At 39.3% G+C, this 23031-nt stretch overlaps 1 protein-coding gene across 2 annotated transcripts in view; it reads left to right on the forward strand.

The window, feature by feature from the left end:
• The first annotated feature begins 12766 nt into the window (after positions 1–12766).
• fli1.L (1 L homeolog) overlaps positions 12767–23031 on the forward strand; it is a 53930-nt gene continuing 43665 nt past the window's right edge. The window contains exon 1 of one of the 2 annotated variants that reach the window (XM_018225697.2): positions 12767–13246. In XM_018225697.2, coding sequence (XP_018081186.1) covers positions 13214–13246 — 33 coding nt within the window. In that variant the 5' untranslated portion in view covers positions 12767–13213. Of the gene's footprint in view, positions 13247–13275; positions 14269–23031 lie in introns of those variants that run through there. The other variant, XM_018225698.2, reaches the window with a different exon arrangement.

The following is a 23031-nucleotide window of genomic DNA, read 5'->3' on the forward strand; positions in this document are numbered from 1 at the left end:
GTAAGCAGGTTATGACAGTATTTTTACATTTTACAGGCAATGGCACATGGGCTGACATTTTCCAGCCAGCCAGCAGACAGTCACCTGAATGTGCCTGAGAAGGCATAATTTTTAAATTGCAGCAATCAGTCTGTTACCACTACAACAGTGACAGACAAATTCCATTCAGAGCCACAGCCACACTAGAGTGAATCTCTCCTGGCTGAAAAACACCAGCACAGCTTTATAACAGTTTATACAGTTTTAGATTTCAAGGTTTTATTTAGATTTGAATGTATCCTTGAAATCAAGTAAACGGAATCAGTGTTGAGTGTTAAAGGAACAAACACCAAAAATTCAAGTGTTATAAAGTAATGAAAATATAATGTAGTGTTGCCCTGCACTGGTAAAACTGTTTGCTTCAGAAACACTACTATAGTTCATATAAACAAGCTGCTGTGTAGCAATGGCGAAAATTTAAATCAGACTATATGGCACAGGTTAAATAGTGGATAACTGATAACTCCATTATGTTCTACAGAGCTTATCTGCTGTGTAACCTGAGCCTTTTCTCCTTTTGACCCTATTGCTACACAGCAGCTTATTTACTTAAACAATAGTAGTGTTTCTGAAGCAAACACAGCAGTTTTACCTGTGCAGGGCAGCACTGCGTTATATTTGTATTAGTTGAAAACACTTTAATTTTTTTTTGATGTTACTGTTCCTTTAATGTCTACCTGCAAATACTGTAGCAGGATGACCAGTGGCATAGAAAAAACACATATTATAACTTCTTGGGTGCAAAATGCTAAACAATTATATATATTACAGGAAAGTGGTTTGCTGAAGCAAAAGAGCATCACATCAGATGTTAAGTGCCATGTGTTGCAAGAGACATAAGAAGGTCCCTGCTCTGTAGAGCTAATATGATCATTTCTTTTGTTACCTTTCTTCCCTATTAATAACATTGGCAGTAAGCATTATTTTTGCCGGCCATATGGCAACGCTACTAAGAAACCCCCCTTCCATTTTGCCTGAGCCCTTCCTTAAACCCAGAGGCTGAGTACTAGTCTCTAAAATTCTCCACAAAAATGTAAACAACTAAACATCTGAAGCAGAATGTGACATACAGTACTTTGAAGGTGTTTTGGAAGCATTATAGAGCATCTGTCTTCTCTCCCCTGATGTGATAGTGATGGGAAAAAAAGTTATGCTTCAGTAGATATACCGTCTCTTTTTCTATTGAAGGCTGAAGCTTTTGTTAGCTTGCATGTGTATGAAAACTCAATATTCCTTGCACAATGTGTGTAACTCCGCATGACACTTATGTATTCACTAAATGGAGTGATCCTATGCCAAGAAGTCAGGGGCAGCTGCTCTGTTAAAGATACGCTGACTCAATGCTGCTACTTAAGTAGATGATACAGTACGGTGGTGTAAGTAGCAAGGGATGGGCTTGGGTGCAGGATTTGAACCCACGGTAGTTACGTCACTGATGAAGTATCATGGATCTGCTGTGCAATGTAGGGTTCACTTACAAATCTAAATGCAATGTGCAAATCTCTGTGTGTTTTTTTTCCCACAATGCAGCATTACTCCCCTAGAATTCCAGCATAATGTAGGGTGTCCACTAACAGTGCCATCAAGTAGAAAGGCCCCCCCCCCTTGCAAAAAAAATCTTTAGAGTGCGCAGTCCCTCCTCAAGCCTACTTCCCTGCCCAAACTCTAGCTTGTTTGCAGCAGATGCACTGCAGTCACATTCAATGGCCCTTTGCACCCACAATAATGCTGGAATTCTGGGGAAAAAACATGGCATTATGGAAAAAAACATGGCAATTGCACTCAAAATAGCACTTTGTTCACTGCAGTTGCAGATGTAAATAAGCCCTTATGTTAACCTTCCTTTCCTGAAGCCCAAAAATGATAAGACTGATGCACCTGATTAGTGATGGGCGAATTTGCGTCTCGTTTTTGACGCCGGCGTCCGTTTTTTTGGGAAAATTTTTTTTGACGCCGGCGAATTTTTGCCGCAAATTTTCGCGGGCGTTTCGCGAATTTATTCGCTGGCGGCGAATCGTGCAAATTCACCGCATATTTGCGCCTGGCGAATAAATTCGCCCATCACTACACCTGATGATAGTATTGTTAAAATTAAATACAGTGGTAATGTACAGTTTATTGTTAATGTTGGCCATTTCTGATAATCCCAGGAAATGTACCTATATTGGTGGCTTTTCAACCTTTCGCTGTTACCCATACATACTTGTTCTAGGCTATAAACACCACCTTTCACCCTTTCCATATCCCAAGAGGTCAGCAAAGCAATAAATCTTAGAAAAACAAATGACACTAAGAGGAAACAGCTTTTTTGCAAGTACTGTGCCAAAATGCAAATTTCACTTCCCTCCCACTTGATCTGTAAATCCTTTACATTTCATTGGAGACTTAGTCAGACATACACAAACCTGGTGCAAATCAGTTTCTTACAGAGCTGAGTTTTCTAAAAGCATATTCTGGCACAACTTGTTATTTAATCAGGCCTCAAACTTTTCAACTCCTCTCTCCTTACCTCTGGAACATTCCTGTGCCGCATTTCTCAACTACTTTTCTCTGCTGCTGATTTCTTCAAAGGGCTTATTCATATTATTCATGTCTAGAAACCTAATTCACAATTAAATTCAACTATAACAGTAATGTATAAATAATATAAGTCTTTATTCAGTTGAAACTCATCTCTCTAAAAAACCAAGACCTTAAGACACACAGACGCACAGATATTATTGTATAAAACAAAGTTTTGCACAAAATTGGTGCATGTATGGCAGAAGATGAGCCAATCGATATTAGTAAAAGACTTGGATATCAATCAGCTCATCGAACGGCCAAATCCAAAAATTCAAAGGCACCCAAACATCGGGCAGGGTTTACTGCTGAATTGTCAGATACAGGTAGCAGGGCCGGGCCAAGGCACTTTGGCACCATAGGCAAGGGCTTCAATCAGTGCCCCCCCACCTGGTCCTGCATTACCATTTCCCACCTTACCATTCATATTGCCCCCTGTACCTGTACTAGCAGACACTGTGTTGCCTCATGTACCTGTGCCAACACCTATCATATTGCTCCCATTTGTACCTGTACCAACGGCAGTCAATCCCTCAGATTGCTCCCATGCTCCCAATCTGTAGCTGCGCCAGCATAAGACAAAACATCCATCATATTGTCACCCACAAGCTGTACCTTTGCCAGCGGCAGGCAAAGAAATCCATCATATTGCCCCTAATTTGTACCTGTGCCAGCAGGAGGCAAAAATCCATCATAATGCCCCAAACATCTGTGTACCTGTGCCAGCAGCCACCATATTGACCCATGTACCTGAGCCAGCAGCAGCCAATCCCTCATATTGCCCCTGATCTATACCTGCCATATTATCCACAAAATTTCCTCCAAATATGTACTTGTGCCAGCGGGTGCCACAAAATCCATCATATTGTCCCCAAATATGCACCTGTGCCAGCAATGGCCAGAAATCCATCATATTGCCCCCAAATATGTATCTGTGCCAGCAGCAGCCAAAAATCCATCATATTGACCCATATCAACTGTTTACCTGTGCAAGCAGCAGCCAAGATATTGCCCACAAATATGTACCTGTGCCAGCAACAGCCAAGAGGCAGGTGGGGAGAGCTTCTGCTCACAGGCAAGAAAAGGCAGTTTATAAAATTGAAAAACTATTACAGGTCAACCAAACAAAAAAATACCCTTAAAAGTGCACCCCCCCCATGATGGCACCCTAGCCGGGCACCAACTCTGCCTTCCCCTAGTTCCGGCCCTTTTGGGTAGAATTTTACCTGTATAGCTGACGATTCAGCTCTAAGGGGCTGATTTACTAACAATCGAATTCCTTAAAATGTCTGGTTTCCTATATATATATATATATATATATATATATATATATATATATATATATATATATATATATATATATATATAAAAAAATTTAAAAACTCTAAAAATTCGAGATTTATTAAGGGTAAAAACCACAGAGACTTTAATTATTAATCAATTCAAACTTTTAGAGATTTTTGGATTTTTCATAATTGTTTTAATGATGAGTAGTACAATTACTAGTGTAGGCTTCCATAACCCTATTGCCACAGATCCAAGTTGGCTCACAGCAATAGATTCCATGCTGGTAATACCGTAGTGTTACTAGTTTAGCCTAATTTTCTGCACTAGACACAGCAAACACAAGTTTTTGCCAACAACAAGTTCCAGGCAGTTTCTTAAATGTTCTACAGGTACTTTTCTAGGACCACTATCGTTTCAGGCAAACAGCAGCCAAAGGGAACTCTGCAAGAAATTGCTAATTGGGAAAAATTATTGTATAAGAGACAATTGCATATCATAAAGATGACTGTATTGATATGAAAATTATGTATTTTATCTAGATAGACAGAATACTCTAGCCTTACAAATATAATGGAAAAATGTTTTTCAAGGTTCAACAACTTTTTATTAGACAAGTAACAGAAATGTACCTTATTGTAAACATCTTTTTATATATTATTTCGGTCAAAGAAACACAAGGGCATTTGAACACTAGAGGTTCTCCTACTGATGTCAGAAGGTTATAATTAACACGTAGCCTTTATTCATCACATATTACATACTGAAATTGCTTTTAAATAGCTTTTCTGTATTGCAAAGTAATTGCTTACAGCCCCTACCCTTGAAACAGGGAGATCTACTTATATGCATAAATTATGATTTGAACATACCACATTTTCCTGCATAGCAAAATTTGAATATCAAATGTTTTTTTCTACTTTGAATAAACTCACAATTTAAAATTTAATAAATATTGAAAATGTGCATTTCTTTTAAACATTATTTAAAATGTTTATTTTGAGCAAAACAAAAATTGGATTGGGCGAATAAAATACAAACATTGATAAATATCCCCCATAGGTGCCAATGACAATCTTAAAAATATTTTAAAAATGTATAGAAAGTTTTTTTATTCATGTATGTATTTGTTTTGACTAGATTTGTTAATCTGATTGTAATTTGTAAACTATTCATCCCTTATTCATAAGTAGCTGTTAGTGCCCATATGTGTTATGTAAGGGTGCACTGCTTGTGCATAGGTTCATCAGACAATAAGGAATAACCATGAGTTATATCTAAGTACAACAAAACAAAACATTTTTCCAAATTTGTGGGCAACAAATGAACTCTGTGTGATATCACCCTGAATATAACAGACTTTTGAAAAATGCTATCCTTTTCACTAACATTAGAATTAAAAGTAAATTACATTACTCACGGCAATTAAAATAAATAATTGATATTTTCTACAGGAAGCTGAGGGAGGCTGCTAGATGCTATTTCTTTAGCCTGGGCTATTATTAACTCATAAGATCTAGTTGAAGAAAAGGTAGCAAATGAGCACGAGATCTAGATTAGTGATAAAATATAAAGTACTCATTTATCACATAAGAGCTGGTACCATTCAATATTTGGGCATCTAAAACAATGTGCCACAATGTGTCCCTCTGCCAAAAGTATTTCCTACTCATTGCCTCATACAATCAACAGCAGTTTACACAGATTTTTCATGACTTAAAGAGGACCTTCCAATCTGGTGTCCAAATAGGCCTTATGCTCTTTCTTATTACTGATGGACACTCATATGGATTTTCAACTTTCAGTAACAATACTGCCCTGTAAAATAACTTCTTCCTTATCATCCAATGACTGCTTTGGTTATTGTATATACAGTAATACAGTACAAAGACTCAACTCCAAGGTGGGTGACACAGATACAATAGATTTATTCAGATGTGCATGTGATGGCAATTTTTTAGCATATACAAGGGTGTTTCTGTAGTGGCAGCTGATGAATAAATTGGTTAAAAGCACTGAAAATAGCAACAATGAACATTTGAATTGATGTATAGTGGACATTTACTTAGAATTATACATTAGGCAATGAATGTTGTTTTCTGGTATACATCCCATTTAACTTACATAAAACATTACCTGTAACTATGTAAACTCTCAGCTCCCTGCAAAAAAATAATATTAACTTAAATCCTCATTTTGTCTTGGGTTTTGGCCAAGAGGTTGCTGGCTTTCATATTTGCCTAAAAAAGCTTTAGCAACAGACTCCCAGTTACTGAAAGGATTTTATGTGCTTATGTTTGAAATATTGGTTATTTGTGGAAGTGGCTCACGGGCCCTCCATTTCAGAGTCTTCTGAGACGATGATGACAAAAAGGAAGGGAGATAGATAAATAGATGAAAGCAATGCTCCATTTTAAACTGGCCATACACATACCAATAAAATGGTGTGAAATAAAGTTTTGTGTGGTTTTCAGTGCATATATGCAGACCCAATAATCCTCCACACTAAGGCCAAAGGCACACAGAGAGAAAGCTCCAATGCTCTCAGCCTTTGTATTTTCTCAGGAAGGTTTACTCCATTCCCCATCTCAACTGATTTGTATTAGATCCACCTGTGTGTGTAGATTGAAAGCAGAGGTCAGCACAAATATGAGAAAGGCGGCATCTTCAGGCCAACCTCCGCTCTGCTTGACTGTGTGTGACTTCAGGGGCATTGAGCAGATCCGCTTCTCTCAAACAGCAAAAATATGCAGGTAGAAAGTAGCGGTACCTATGCTCTGTGTGCCCTTGGCAATCACTATTCATTGGGCCACTGGGGTGGGGGGGGGGGTATTTGAACCTCTGTGTACCTGAAATGTCATGTCTTGTTTCTTAAAGGAGAAGGAAACCCCCTGGGAGCAAAACTTCATGACCGGAAAACTTTGTGACATTCGGCGCATGCGCAGTAGATCCGTACCGGTAACTGTTCCTACTGCGCATGCGCCAGAAGATGCCGGTCAAAGCAGGAAGAAGACGCGCGTGGGAGAAGATGGCAACTGTGAACTCCATGGACAGGACCTGCGCAGAGGGGTGAGTAACGAGTTAGGGGCATTTTCCCGGGGGGACAGGTAGGCCAGGGGGGAGGAGGGAGGGGGGGCAACACAGGGGAGGGGGAAGGGGTTTTGCACCCTGGGGGTTTCCTTCTCCTTTAATCCAGAGTCCAGAACATCCCACTGATATCTATGTACCCAGGGTGCTCCTGCCATGAGGCAAGGTGAGAACCGCAAAAGTTACATGGAGTAACAAAACACTGTTTCCTGATAACATTAAAGGCAAGTGTACACAAAGTGTAAGGGACCCTCGTCTCCACCTGCAGATTTTAATGCCCTTGAACTAAGAACTCTACTCTTCTGGTGCAGAGAGCACAATTGCACTCCCTTTATTAATATTCTGGCTAGCGCAGGAGGGGAGTAAGTGGGGCTCCCTTAGGCTGCTTTGGGGCCAGCATCACCACTTTAATTTGGTTTGGTGGCTGGGCTGGTTTAAAATGTTTTCTGCTAATGCACAATGTCAATCAGTGCAGTGTAAACCACAGATGACAAAGCAACCCCTCTTCAGTTCTTCCTGTTCCAATTGCTGGGACTTTTAGAAGTGCAGCACATAGTCAAATAGAAATTAGCAAAACCTTTAGATTATGGATGAATTGAAAATAAATAGTTATATATTATTTTAGAACCGCTTATGCACCTTACTATTTTCTGTTTTGGTAAGAAATTTCACAGTGTTGAGAGGACCTAAATTTCCTTCCCAACCCAAAGGTTTAGAATTCCTGACTATAGTTAGTTTGCGTTTAGTGTAGATATAGTTAGACATTTGGGTCAACAAGCACAATATGTTAGTGGCAGCAGCCAATAGCATTTCCAAACCCACTAATACACTGAATATCGGTACAGATCACTGTTCAAAGCAAAGCTACTGTAATTATACTCAAGACTATATTAGATCCATCTCATACATCTGCATGTTTGTTAATTATTCCTAACTCAATGTGGGACTGGAGTCATCTGGAAGATGCAGGTCGCATAGTATCTCCTTTTCAAAATGTTTCACTCACTTGTGTGTACTGTATTAAGGTAGTGACAGCTTTAAACAGGTTTCCATGTGTTCATGTATTTTTAAAGGGGTGGTTCACCTTTAAGGTAACTTTTATTATGTTATAGAACAGTCAATTCTAAGCAACTTTTCCACTGGTTTTCATTATTTATTTTTTATAGTTTTATAGTTATTTGCCTTTTTCTTCTAACTCTTGGCAAGTTTCAAATGGGCTTCACTGGCTACAAATGTATTATTGTTACTTTTTATTACTGATCCTTCTATTCAGGCCCTCTCCTATTCATATTCCAGTCTCTTATTCAAATCAATGCATGGTTGCTAGGGTAATTTGGACCTTAGTTTCCAGATTGGTTAAGATGCAAATTAAAGAGCTGCTGAATAAAAAGCTAAATAACTCAAAAACCTTAAATAATAAAAAAATGAAAACCAATTGCAAATTGTCTCAAAATATCAATATCTACCTCATACTAAATGATATCTCAAAGGTGAACAACCCCTTAAAGTTAATATGGTAGGTTATGAAGAAAACCATTGGACTACTGGTAGTTGCATACCTTTTACTTGGTCAAATGGTATTTATTTAACAGCAAAAACCGAGTTCTCGAAAAGTATAAAGAAAAAAATTAAAGGACCTTAACCATCTGCTAGACAAAAGTAATATAATCAACATGTCAATTTCAAAGAACTAATCAATGAAGACAGACAACGTAAACGAAGGGGCCATCAGTCAGATCACATATGCCCATATGGGTTCTATATGTGAAGGGGCTCCTTGTTGAAATAGATTTTCACAGAATCCAAACCTGCACCTACACACAAAGAGGCTCATTCATATTGGTTAAACCAACAGCAAAGCAACCCAAATCCTGAGCTTTTTCTGCTGCTAAACACACACACACCGTTTGTGGCTGCAGCATTTGCAGTTACAACTTTGCAGGGCTCTACTACCAGCATCAGCTACAGTATATCTTTTCTTATTTTGCTTAAATATACCCTTGTAGACTGATACTTATATAAAGTATCCATTGTTCCTGTTTCTAGATAAGTGACAGATACATTCATGCCTGCTATTATTACATAATCAAATTGTAGCTAGCCCTAACTGTGTTTATAGAATGATAGGGACAGATATTGGTGAATATTCTGCATCATTTTAAAAGATCTGTAGCCATACTGGGGTGTTTTCATGATATTACCACATACCAATGTGGATACAATAATTAAAAATAAACATCGCCCTTTTTTACCTATTGTCTGCGATTAGAAAAAAAAACATGGGATAAGCAGCGATAAGCCCTGGTCGATTTTAGCTGTTGTGCTTCCCCAATATTTCGTTTATCTGCTAATATGTTTAGCAGATGTCAGACATAAAACTATGCACATGAAATGAAAACCAGAAGGTACCAAGGGCTCTGGTTAGGACAGGGATCTAGTCTGTCACTCTGAGTGCAATGTAAATACTGTGTGAGTACAGAGATTTTTATTTCACCAAGTCCAGTTTAGCAGTAACACGTTATTCCACAAGGTTAAAAAATTAAAACGAAAGCCAGACGCCTCACATGGCAGGAAGAAGGGGGGTCTAACACTTTGAATTTGTATTTCTTTAGTTTTTCTCATTAACTCATTAACCCTGTGTGTGTGTGTGTGTGTATAGATATTTTTATATAATGTATACGTTTGTTTATTCATTTTGAATGTAGACTAGTAGTTAGTAAAATCCGATACTTGCCTATAAATAATAATTTTGGAATAGGAATTTATATTTGAGACCAACTTCTTCTGAAAAACGTATTCCCATGACTGTTATGGCTTCCTACCTTTATTTAAGTTTATATGATTGTGTTTATGTATGCAGTGTGTGTGTGTGTGTGATTCTGCTTAGAGTAAATTTAGATTTAAGCATCTACGTGCGTTTATTCTTTATTTCAGAAATTGTACTTGTAATTGTAGCTATTTCCCAGGCTGAATATGGCTTTTTTATGTTATATTGCAGGATTTAACCCCTGGCGCACCAGAGGTGGCACTGAAGTCATGTTTGTGGCACCCTGCAGGTTATAGTGGCAGCAGTGGAATTTGGAAATGTATACTGCTCTCGTGCTTCAAATAAGGGGGGGGGAGTAGAAAAGGTCTCGAATCTTTTTAATGGAGAACTCCAAGAATTCGAGAGGATAAATTGAAAGCAGACCTGGAAAAAAATGACTTCACAGCAAATATTTGATTCTATTCAAGCGCATCAGTGACCCATTTGCAGTGCTGTTTTGCTAAGGTCAGAAGAGATTTGAGTCTTTCCAATAAAAATAAACCTCAAATTAATTATGGCCCTAAGCAAGAGGCCAGACAGCCCAGGCTACACAACTGCTGCCTAGAATTCTGGCACTACTTTCCCAGCAAGTTGGAAATCAGGAGATTTGTTCTGTTGGGGGGTACATATACACACACACACAGACGCACACATATATATATAATGCAGCCATTTTCCTCTACTTCTTGACAAAGTTCCCAGCAGACTCCCAGATGGTTTTCCTCTTGAAATGCTTTTAAAATATGGGATGTGGCCCCATGAATTGCAAAGAGTCAAACAGTAGAAAAGGATATTGGATTATAGAGTAACATGGCTGGTTTGTATTATGTAATGCTGCAACTGTTCCCTGCTTGTCAGTTCATCTGCTCTCTTGTGCACTCCCTGTTTGGAAGATGTCTGGACTCTAGGCCAAGAGGCTATGCTAGACTATGCCCATTTGGCTCGGAGACTGCAGAGAGAACAACGGCTCAGGCAAGGGGTAGTCGATGGTCATTTATTTTTTAAATATTTGGGTCACTGCTGCAAGTAGCTAGGGGTTATACCCCCTCCTAATTAATAATACCAACGTTACCGCCTCTTCTGAAATCTGCCATTGGGGTAACATGTATCCCAAGTGGTGATCACACACTAAATTATACATGACAGCAAAGAACTTTCATAATTGAAGACTATTGTCTGAAAACACTGTACAACCTGTTATCTTCACAGAATAATTAGTTCTATAATCACTTGAAAGTTTGTGCTATTTGACCCTTAACGAGTAATGAAGAAAACGGACTGTAGTGTGGGGCACCCAGAAGACTGCATAGAGAGAGCACAACTTAGGGTTTGGAAATGTTCGTAAACCCTTATCCTGCTCTAAGAGAATGTAATAGGATTTGAGTCAAAAGGGTCAGTAAAGCTAAATGAAGAGTTGCAAAACACTACATATATATATATTTATATATATATATATATATAGGAAACGACTGTTACAAATATTGAATACACTAATTCAAACGAACTTTTTGTTGGTTGCCTTTTGTATGATGCAAATAATACAAAATCTATAGTATAGGATACAGGAAGAGCTACAAATAATATAAAACAGTATAATATAGTTACAATGTAAACTATCTAGGGGAGTGATCATGTACAGTGCTGCCTACAAAGTAGCGCCGTATAAATAAAAATATACATATATAATGGCTTGCACTGTTTCTAGTGCTATGTTCCAGAAACATCTATTCATGCCAGGAACGAACTTTCTAAAAGAAGGGGGGTATTTGCTTCATATGCCTCTGGCTACAGTGGTAGTATTACTGCCCGATTGACACAAGATTGTAAGTAGTAATACTGCCAGATCGATGTATGATTGCCCTTATGTAGTATCACTGCCCCAGACAGAAGTTTAATTGACCCTTTTACTGTATAACTGCCCAGATCCAAGTATGATTACCTTATTGCCCAGATCCAATACCATTCCAATTTTGCTGTATTACTGCCCCAAATGAACAAAGTATAGTTGCCCTAAATCGATGTACAATTGCTCCAGCTGGTAGTATCACTGCCCCAGATTCAATTTATACTCTCATTTCCCAAATAGTTTTGGGCTGTTTTGTTAAAATTTACTTACAAAAAGATGATGATTTGCCTTTAAAAATGTTGACCCCATAAAAATACTCCTATCTATTTCATTGTATGTGGCCTTTCTGCAACCATTTATATATATATATATATATATATATATATATATATATATATATATATATATATATATATATATATATATATATATATATATATAATCCAACAAAATGGAGTGGAGATTAACCCTGGTCTGTGACCTAGTCCAAAGGACTATATATATATATATTTATATGAGACCCATTCTATGTACTCCCTACATGTAGAGCATGTTTATGTCTCATTTGCACACCTTTACATGCAGCATATAGGGCATCCAACCTGATATCCAGCCAGGCCGGGGGATGGCTTCCCATGAGAAATTAAAAAAACCCCACCAATTATGTCGATTAATGGCTGTCAGTACTCACAACTGTTTATAAAGTGTGGGTAGGCTAGCCTAAATGCACCTTTCATGAAGGAAAATTGCCTCTATAAACTGTAATGTCTGAAATACCAGGAATACCATATTTTGTCAATATCATGTCACACTGATTGCATCCAAGCAAGATAATTTGCAGGGCAGAAACTAGTAAGTATTAGCCGATTTTTTCCACCTGTGGCTGAACTACAACAAACAATGTGCCGGTAAAAGCGAAGGCTGAGTTTAATCATAACTAGACAGAAACGAACAGGGTTCAGACACAAAAGTGCCAGGCTACACCCCAGCCTTATTTAGAAAGAGTGCGTTGGGGTGCAGGGTAGGGTGATGCTAATGAAGGGTTAAACTTGATTTTAGAAGAGGTGGGACTGCATTCGCCCCAGGCAAGGGGAGAAATGACCCCGCAAGCAGCATCCAGATGTGGTAGGCTCTGGGGACATTGGATGCAGACCCCTGGATTGTAGAGCAGACAGAAGGAGGGGGTGTGAGTACCCTTCATATTTCCCCTCCTTCTCTCCCCCTTAGCAGTCTACATGGAGACAGAGCCTCCCTCCTTAACCTACAGCAATCCCCCACCCTACATCTGCACTGAAAATTGCACTTGAATTGATGAGGCTAATTTCAAGGGGGAGGGAAAGAAAGAAAAATAATAAGGCAAAAGGAGAGGGGGAAAGAAAGAGGAAAAGAAAGTGAGTGCAGGACTAAACACAGACTTGAGGATTACATCTACTGGCAAATGGACACATAAATTGCATCCAAAGAGGGCTCATTGCTCTGTGCCCTCACATCATCAATATACCTGGCGGATCTAAGTGTTCTGGATTGGATTACATCCAAGATCAGTGGCACCAACACTGGATTAATCTGGAGCCCCATTCCTCGCAGGGATGCACCTCAAGAAACTCGTAGAGCAGAGGAAGGTGGGTGCAGGCTCCTGTATTGTAATGGGTTGTGGTCTAACCAAACAGAACTATTAGCCAGTTATGGTGCTGGCTCTGTCTGGCCTACTACTTGCTGGGAATCGATCAGCCAAAAGTTTTCCTCATTAGAAAAAAGGAAAAATCCACAGCCTGCATCGATTGGATGGGATGTAAATGTGTGTGGTCACTATATGATAATATACTAATGCATGAAACTGCAAGGTATCAGGTACACGGTAGGTACAATAAATAACCACCAGGGTAGGGAATCCTAGTGCTTATACTTGTATTAAGCAAACATGACCATTGCTGAACAATCGATCTATCGGCCGATATTTCATTTGTCTTTCAATTCCAACATCTCTCTAGTTGTTTGTTCATTTAGCGGTGTGTTCGTCTCTCATGCACATTATTTTCATTATATAGCTATTGATCCTTCATTCTTCTGCCTGCCTCTGATATATAGATGCATGCAAGTCTGGCTCCGGCCAATTCTGTGCGAATGATAACAATTTACGGGAATTGCGTATTATTGGGCTTAATGATAAGTCTATCACATTACTGGCAAATGGAGGAGGCAAATATGTGAGTGTGACAGTGTGAATCATGTCAGCCCGGAGCTCAGAGAGAGAGAGAGAGAGGCCGGTGGGCAGTTGGCTCAGTAGAACACAAACCACTTGGCAGAATGTTTATTTTATGCAGAACCAGGAAACGATCCGCAGGAACAATTCTCCCCTTTTCCTTATCTTCCTATGGCAAATATCCTGTGTGTTTGTCATGTCGGGAGCAGGAGGCAACAACTCACAGCTTCCTCCTTACAAAAGCGAGTGACTTCACTTCCCAAAATTAGCTGAAAAAAGTTTCATCCGGTTATAGCTGTCTGTCTGTCTGTGTCTGTCTCCCGGCCGCGAGAGAATCCTGGGAGGTATCGGCTAGGCACTGGGATACTGTACAGCCGGGTCAATGTGTGGGAAGGTCTCGGGCTCTGCTCAACTCATAGACACATGGACGGGACCATTAAGGTAAGTAAGGGGAGGAACGAGGGTTGCTTTTCTGTGGGCTCGCTCTCTCCATCACTGGCAAGGGAAGCCTATATATATATATATAAACACACACTATACTGAACAACTCTTTTTCTAACTCTTTCTCGCATATTCTTGTCTTCCTCTAACATTGGAACTCTCCTCACTCACAGACTACTCATCCTCACACTGTCAGTCCTGTGTGCTTTTCTGTCTCTTGTCCTCCTCCTCATTCCCACATTTATTTCCCTCAGCTTAGTACCCAGTACCCTGCCTTCATCCCATTTCCCTCTCTCTCTCTTCTAACCTCCCTTCAAGGAATTCGCTGGCCCAATACCCTTCCCTAATTTGCTGTCAGTGATGTGTGTTTGGTTAGGTCGCTTTCTCTGCTATTTCCCTCTGTCCCTTCCCTATTCTGCAGCCAGTCCCGCGTGTCTCCCCCATACAGATAGATGTGCCTGCGCCTGTGCAATAGGAAGGAGCCAGAGATCTTGTGCAATTGCGGTTACAGTGGGGGCGATGCAAATAAACACATATCTGAGCAGCGCTTAAATGAGAGATAACTGTGAGCAGCCGGCACACTAATCATGCGGGTATAGGGGATTTGCAGGTATGTGGAGCAAGGCTCTTATTTTTAGCTAATATGTTACTGTAGTATAATAGCTATATACTGCCCACTTGCCTTATATACACACGTTATTCCATGTGCACGTTTGTTAAGTGGCATGATGGGATCCTATCCATATGCAGATAAAAGTAGGCCCGGCCAGGGGCAGCGGTACCCAAGAAGAGCGGGCGGAGTAGCACAGTGAGCAGAGTAACGTTACCTCTGCTGATCGTGCGCAAATAAATTGCCAACTGGGCGCTGTGAAGCAGAGAAATGCAGCGCTTGGCTCACAGCTGGGGCTCGTGGAAGTCAATTAATCGGGCTCATCAGCTGATGCTGCTGCTATCACTGACAGTGCAGCCAATCTCACAGATGGGCAGTTATGTGCACTCACTCCTGCTCTCTCCACTTTCATACTTTCCAGTGTCGGACTGGGACACCAGGGCCCACCCAAAAACCGTAGACCAGGGCCCACCCAAAAACCTTAGACCAGGGGCCACTCTCAGTACTATTATTCTTCATCTCCTCAATCAACCTCTATTCTCCTAGTCTGTTTTCTTTACATACTATAATCAATTATTCCATCTATTTAGCCTCTTTGTTCTCATAGAAAAAGGGAATGGCCATGAAATTGGCCAAAAGTTTAGCAGCATGAGGGCCCACTGACACCTTGGCCCACCGGGAGTTTTTCTGGTATCCCGGTGGGCCAGTCCGACACTGATACTTTCTCTCTCCACATCCCTCTTTTCCACAGAGTTTGCGCAGAGTTTCCGAGCCCTGTACCTCACAAGCTTTGCATGCACTTTCAGGGGCTACGTTTAACTTGTCTGTCATATTTTTCTTTCCCTCTGAAATGTCCCTTTCTGGCTCTTTTACACACCCCACTCCAAATAGACTACACTGTGGGACCACCCCCCCATAGCACATATAGTGCACATACACACTCACACATCATCTCATTCCCCCATTGACTTTAGCAGCATTCAAGGGCTATTCTGTCCCTCTGAGGCCTCCCAATCACTCCCCAAGCACAGAAGACACATAGATTCAGGGCTTCTATCTATCTATCTATCTATCTATCTATCTATCTATCTATCTATCTATCTATCTATCTATCTATCTATTCTATCTATTCTATCTATCATATTCTATCTATCATCTGTCTATCTATTTAACTTTGCATTGATATGATAAACTCACAAACCTTTCTGCCAGCCATAACTGCACCAATATGTAACTTCAAAAATTTGACATCTCCTTCACATTTGAAAAATTTAATCTCCTTCACATTACCTATGCTAATATCCTTCATATGTCAGTTTTTTATGCTGATAATTTTCCAGCGTATTTACACCATGAAAGTCTTACAAATTGATGTGAGCTTTGGTCGAGTCTGAAGAGAAAAATTGTATTTCAGTACTGTATATCTATCATCTATCTATCTATCTATCTATCTATCTATCTATCTATCTATCTATCTATCTATCTATCTATCATCTATCTAGAATGCTACATCATTTCAAACGCTATGTTTAATAGATGTGCTCTCAATGCACTGCAGGCGTGGAAGGGGTTACAGGGTGGGAGACATGAAGTAGTCTGCCTATGTCAACTAACAGGCAGTGCCCACAGACTGAGTTGCTTATAGTGGGGTTTTGTCTCCATGCCTTGGGAGGAGAGCACTTTTGATCTGTGTATTTTCAACTGAAAGCTGCTGACCTACTGGAAAATGCAACTGAGAAATAACTGAGTACAGCAAGTGAAAATGTGTGATTAGATCAATGAAGATAGCAACAAATGGGAAGATGACAGGAGGGTGTGTATCAAAAGGGCCTATTCATGACAACAAACATTGAAATGTAAGCCTATATTTGTATGGGTAGATTGAGCAGTTCAGTAGTGCAGGCAGGTATTAACCAATCATTAGAACTTGCAAACAGTCATATTCTAAAATAGTTTCCAAATGGCTTTATTCTCTTTATTTAGGTTTTCTTTCTAGCCTGAAATGTAAAAAAAGGCTATCCAGTTGCAGTAAGCCTGGACCCTAATAGCCAGAAGTCAGATTTACCCTGATGCTGTTTTATTGTTGATAATATTTAATCAATGATCTTTCTATCAGGACAGTGAGCTTTTTATCTCAGTGGGTGGTATAACTTTTGCTGATAGTTATTCCCTGCTGTGGCTTGAGGTGGTCGCATGTGCAGTACACTTTAACTTCCAAGAATTTCTACAGATGTGCCTAGCCTAAATCCATGCAAGGAACTAAATTAAAATGGAGTCACTGAAGTCCCCAGCAAAGTACCCATGGCTGGTCTACTTTATAGAATTGGTGAGCTTGTCCATGTCAAAATGTTAGCCAATTTGTTAGTCTGTCTCCTCCAGCAAAATATCTAACTTTTTTAATATTTTATATACTCCTTCATTACTAACATCTTGTATGTCATCATCTGTTACTATATAGTGGCTGAAAAAGTCATCCACGGGCCTATATTTTTTCTGGAAGCCTACTTGCTTAGGGTTACATGTCAAAATCTGTAAGCGGCATTCTGCCCATGCAAAAATGCGCCCAACCTGAAACTGAACTTGCTTTGTCTGTGCCGTAGGAATTCCTGAGTCATTAAATGATTTATGTTGTACATCAAGTGTGGTATTCTGGTAAGCCACAGTCATGACTAGAAACAAATGGGTTCAAGTTTAAGGATCCTCTTCTGACAAATGGATGCACATATGGTAATGGGAAGAATTTATTCTACTGTGCTATGGTGGGCTCAGTCTACATGCTCTCAAATACAAATATATTTGTATGTCAAGCAACTCTTTATATACAGTGAAAACGGTAATAAAAGAACACATGAAAAATAAAATTAAATCTCTGTTTAGTTTCACCTTAGCTAAGAATGTAAAGACAGATGAAACCAGTCCTTTACCAACCATTCAGAAAGAATACAGCAAAAGGTTAGCTATGTGTATCCTGATAAAGGGGACAACTACTGGGTCCTCATGTATGTGCAAATTTGCCTCCCTTTTCCTATCAGTGCCCTGTATTGGGACTGCCAGATGTATAATCACTTATAATAATACTCTTAAATGTATAAGGTGACTTTGGTTATTGCAAGCTACAGTAATGTAACCCAGAGATGCTGCAGGGCGTTATGAGTTTCCCTGGGATATCCTGTATAGGCTACATTATAAAAGGCCATTTTCTGCTAAATTTAGAATATATTAAAGGTGAAATAAACTTCTGATTAACTGTCACTGTTGACGAATATAAGAGCTGATCATACCTTGGCCAACACTGGCTGCCAGCTCAGTCACTCCTCAGCATAAAGCCCTATATGTGAAACTGCAGTCTCCACTGATGGTATCTAACTGGATTTCCAATAAATATAAGATTGGAAGTTCTTTTGGCAATGATCCTATCGGTCTGTAGATCTGGCCTTTCCCAATAGGCCTGCATGGGGCTGGAATATGATGTGCTTGTTGGCCAAAGGCAAAAACATTGCATTAGCCCAATGTGGCCCCAACACTTTGCTGGTTAAACTGGGCAAAGATCTAATAATTTGGTGACCTCGCTAAACAAGTGGTGCTTCCCATGTATGATCGGTTTTTATAGCAGCAAAGGTATGTCATTTAAATGTAAAACCTTTAATAAAATATTTAGAAGCTTCTCAGATAATTTAAATAGAAAGTATATCACGAGAGAATCAATTCTTGTGATTAAACTATATAATTTGGAGGGTACAGCCTTCTGAAAGTCTATTGTTACATTTTTTTGTTTACATATCTGCATGTGCCTGAGGCATCCTTGCTTTAGTTTGACTGAGGCTACTGAAGCACTTTTCACACATATTTAAAATAATGTTAAACAGTTTGTTGCTACTTTTAGCACAGCAATCTAAGCAAAAGAGAACAGTGCACATGACAGCCTATAGACTGTAAAACTATATTTTTTTGATGATTATGAAAAGCTTCAGATGGCATTCCAGCTGTTACTAACATGTGTACAGAACATTTCTACTGAGAAAGAAAGTTAAAGTCTGAATTCCCCAGAAAATAAAAAAAGGAAATTCTATGGATAACTAGACATAGTTTTTTTTCTTTGGGATGGACTTGAAATTTCTTAGTAATGCCCTATATAGAGATACAAATAATCTGGAGCTGCTTTAAAATCTTTTCATGGGTTAGGTGTCAAAACTACTGACTACATTTATGCAAAAAAAAATCTATGTTTAGTAAATAGTATATATAACAAAACATGTAGACATACTGAAACTCTAATTTTCCATCTTTTTCAGGATTGTGGTAGACATGTTTTGATTGTGATAAAGCCTTCATGAAGTCATATTTCCTGAAGTCATATGTCACATATCACTCCCACACAATTATTGCAGCATGTTTTCGAAAAGTTAAAAAAACTATAAATCTTGTTTTGTGTAGCATACAGTTTAGTGCACAGAGCTTCTGCACAAAACCCCTTCTACAGACCTGTGCAGCAAAGATATTGACACATGGCACATGCTACCTGCACAAGAGTTGATATCTTACAGGGAATTTTTAAAAAAAGTTAATTATTTGGCCAGAGATTACTAATGGTAATAGTAATAGTCATAGTAACACATGCCCACATTTCCAGCAAAGGGTCAGAGTTCATTCGCTGGCTTGAGCTGGGGGTTCCTACCAGAGACCATCACTTGGTTTACCCTCCAAGACTGTTGGGTCTGCTGCCCCCATAGCTATACCATTGATATCAGTATAATTTAAAGTAGACAATCAATCCCTGAAAACATTTTAATAAATGATAAATGGTTCATTCAGCAGTTTCAGTCATTTAAAATGTAACCAAAGCCTTATACAGTAACATTGGTGTACAGTGTACACACTGTGTACAGTGCAAATATCAGGACTAAAAGGCAGCGAACTGCTGCTGCTATTGCATGGAATTGCCACTGCTATTGCAACTTGCTGTATTGCTACCTAAATCTCAAAAATGTATTAAGTGAGAGTCAGGCAGGTGTCCATGTATATGGAAACTCCAATGATCCATAGTAGAAAGTGATTGTCAACAACCTAGTTTGTCACTGTTACCATTGCTGGTAAAAAGCAACACTTGCAAAACTGACAAATTTCCTAGTTTAACAGCTGCAGACTTCATTACACTTGCTTTCATGTCAGAATGAACAGGCCATGGTGCTTACGGTGTACATTTGAGATATAACATATACTATATATACACATACTGCACACAGTGCTGTGCATTTAAGAATTTTAGTCATTGCCAAGTAATACTGAGACCATATAAAAGCACAAACCATTTTAATGGGCAATGGAAGATATATAGTGAATAAAGTACCCCCTCTTGTAAAATATAAGGATATTATAAGTTACCGAGGAGTTTCATGACCATATAAAAACACGAGGCCGAAGGCCGAATGTTTTTATACAGGTCATGGAACTCCGAGGTAACTTCTAATATCCTCATATTTTGCAACTGGGGGTACTTTATTTATTATAATACACAAATTTCAGTGAGTCATGTGACAGAAATGACATCACAACTCATCGTTTATAACTGATGACATCAGAACTCATCGTTTATAAGGATATAATTTACAGGATATTCATAGCTTTTGTGTATTATATATTTTATCATTCTGTTTATTTTTTTGTTAAAGTTCTACAAATATAGGGGCACTTTGTTGCATCTGCTGAGCACTTGTCCCCCCCCTTTGAATGCAGGATGAAAATGACAAAGCTCAGTGAAGAGTGCCCTGTCCTTACTGCTTGTGTTTAGGTGAGCTGCATGTCCTGCTGCACCTGGCTTTGCACATCTGAATGACTTGCAAGGTAAGGGTGGGTAGGGCGCAGAATGGGAGGACACCCACTTGCCTCCTCTCACCAGCAGCACTCATTCAAAGAGCAGTCTGCAGGTCCTTTTGCACAATGTCCATGCAGTGTGCAAAGTGCAAAGAAATGCCCAATTGTGGCCTATTTTTGCACTTTGCACATTGTGTGGGGCATGGGACATGAGGCTTATAATCTATTGTTAGGGCATTTAAGTATTGATGTTTGAGTTTATCCTGGTGTACAATACACTACTCTTCATCACTTTTTGGTTCAATAGTGTGACCCTCATGTCTAGATTCTGCAGAATCCTTCATGAAAGATTCAGAATTTGTCTGAATCCCAATATAGTGGATTTGGAATCACTGGGACATAATTGGGCATAATAGGTACATGGGCAGCAAGTGTATGGCATCCCTTGATTTCTGAAGGCAGCCCTGTTTATACTTCTCAGGACATTAATATACCCATATATTTAGGGAAAAAATATCTTTGAAGCCTGTTTCCAAATAGTAGCCCTACCACAAAAGCCAGATTTGGGAAGTTCACAATGAAAAGTAATTGGTAATGGTAATTTCTGTGGTAACTTGTTTATCAATTTAAAACAGTTTCAGTTCATATGTTGGTGAGTCGCAATTTGTGACCACTTCTTTTCTTTCCTAATGCAGGTTTTTTGCACAAACTGCTATGTGCCTTGAGCACAATAATAAATTTGCTGTAATATACAGTTATGCCAGATTTATTCTATTATGGTCAGTATAAAAATGAGGAGCCTGTGGTTCCTTGATTTACAGGTATATCCCCCTTTTTTAAATTAACCCCTTATTTGTCTTTTTCTTCTTAATGTTAATCTAGACCTTTTAAAAATGGGTGCGGTGCTGTGGTTTCCTGTGGACCTCACATCCTGCTTTTTTTCTTCCACATTGTGTTGTCTGGATACACAGGCCTACCTGCTTGGGTGTATTAACCAAAAAGGAGGGCCTCAGACTGTGTGGTCTGTTTCCTATAAAGTTGTTAGAGAACCTCCTCCCCAGCTGCTCTTCTATCTACTTACTGCTGCCCAAGTGGATGGGAAGTGACCGGCGGGCTGGGTTTAGTAACGGGTGGCTGGGTTTAGTAGATGCTGTGTGTACCAGGCCCCTCAAACATTTTTTTGGCCAGGAGAGCCCAGGGCATTTTTGTTACGCTACTGATTTTGGGTCATTGCTCCAGGCAACCCCCCAAAAATTAAAACATTTACAGAATAGTGCTAGGCTAATGTGTGGCATTTTCTCCTTTGGTAAACCTAGGCAAATGAAACATGAATCCACATGAATCCATGATTGTTTATCAGGCCCTATTTATCTGTTTCATGCTAACATGACTGTTTATTATTTTATTATATGGGCTTAAATTTTTGCAATGCAGACAGTAACAATCTATGACTATTTGCAGTACTTCTTTAATTTTTGTTCTTTATGTTTTCTTGTTGCAAGGATTCCACTGTGCAGGTAGTAAATCAAATCAAAGGGGTTAATGCCAGTTAGAGAATGCAGTTATTTAAAAATATCCTTTGTTCTGGTATATGACTGAAATCTAACTGCATCCAAAGCAACCTCACTTCTTTATCATAAGAAACGAGACTTCCGGTAGAACACATCAAGCATTTCCTGACCTATTTCCTCTGACAGAACAAAGAAAACATTTGACCCTCTTTTTCCAGGTCCCATCCCTTTGCTGTCAAGTAAAAAAACTGGAAGAATAAGGGGTCAGACATACTATGTTCTACATACATATTTAAACTTTTTTTTTTTATTTTATTTTTTTAAGGATTAAATATTGGTTCCTTTATGAAAACTGTCACATGTTTATTGTAAGTAAAGCCTGCTCCTAAAGCCCATGTAGAAACTAAAACAAAGAGGGAGAAGTGAAAACGCTAAAGGATCCCATACATAGGCAGATATAAGCTGCTGACAAATTAAGTCGACAGTTTATTAGGCAGTGTATTGGGCCCTCTGACTGGCTTCGGACGATCGGCCAGGTTAAAAGATTTCTGTCGGCTGATAATATCTCTGCATGTATTGCCGATCTGACGATTTTCAGTGGGAGACGGTCACCAGCTTTGTCCGACATAAACTTTTGTACGATTGCTATTAGGGGCAGAACATCGGCTGTTCTGTTCTTTGAATACTTTATTTAAACTGAAGGTTAGTGGCAGGTCGTGAGATGGGGAAGTCCGATCGTTCAAGGATTCGAACGTTCGGATCTTTGCGTCTATGGCCAACTTTAGCCCTAATAGCTCGTATGACATGCATTGTTTCATATATTTACATACC

Source organism: Xenopus laevis, chromosome 7L, assembly GCF_017654675.1.
Source record: "Xenopus laevis strain J_2021 chromosome 7L, Xenopus_laevis_v10.1, whole genome shotgun sequence".
Taxonomy (NCBI): domain Eukaryota; kingdom Metazoa; phylum Chordata; class Amphibia; order Anura; family Pipidae; genus Xenopus; species Xenopus laevis.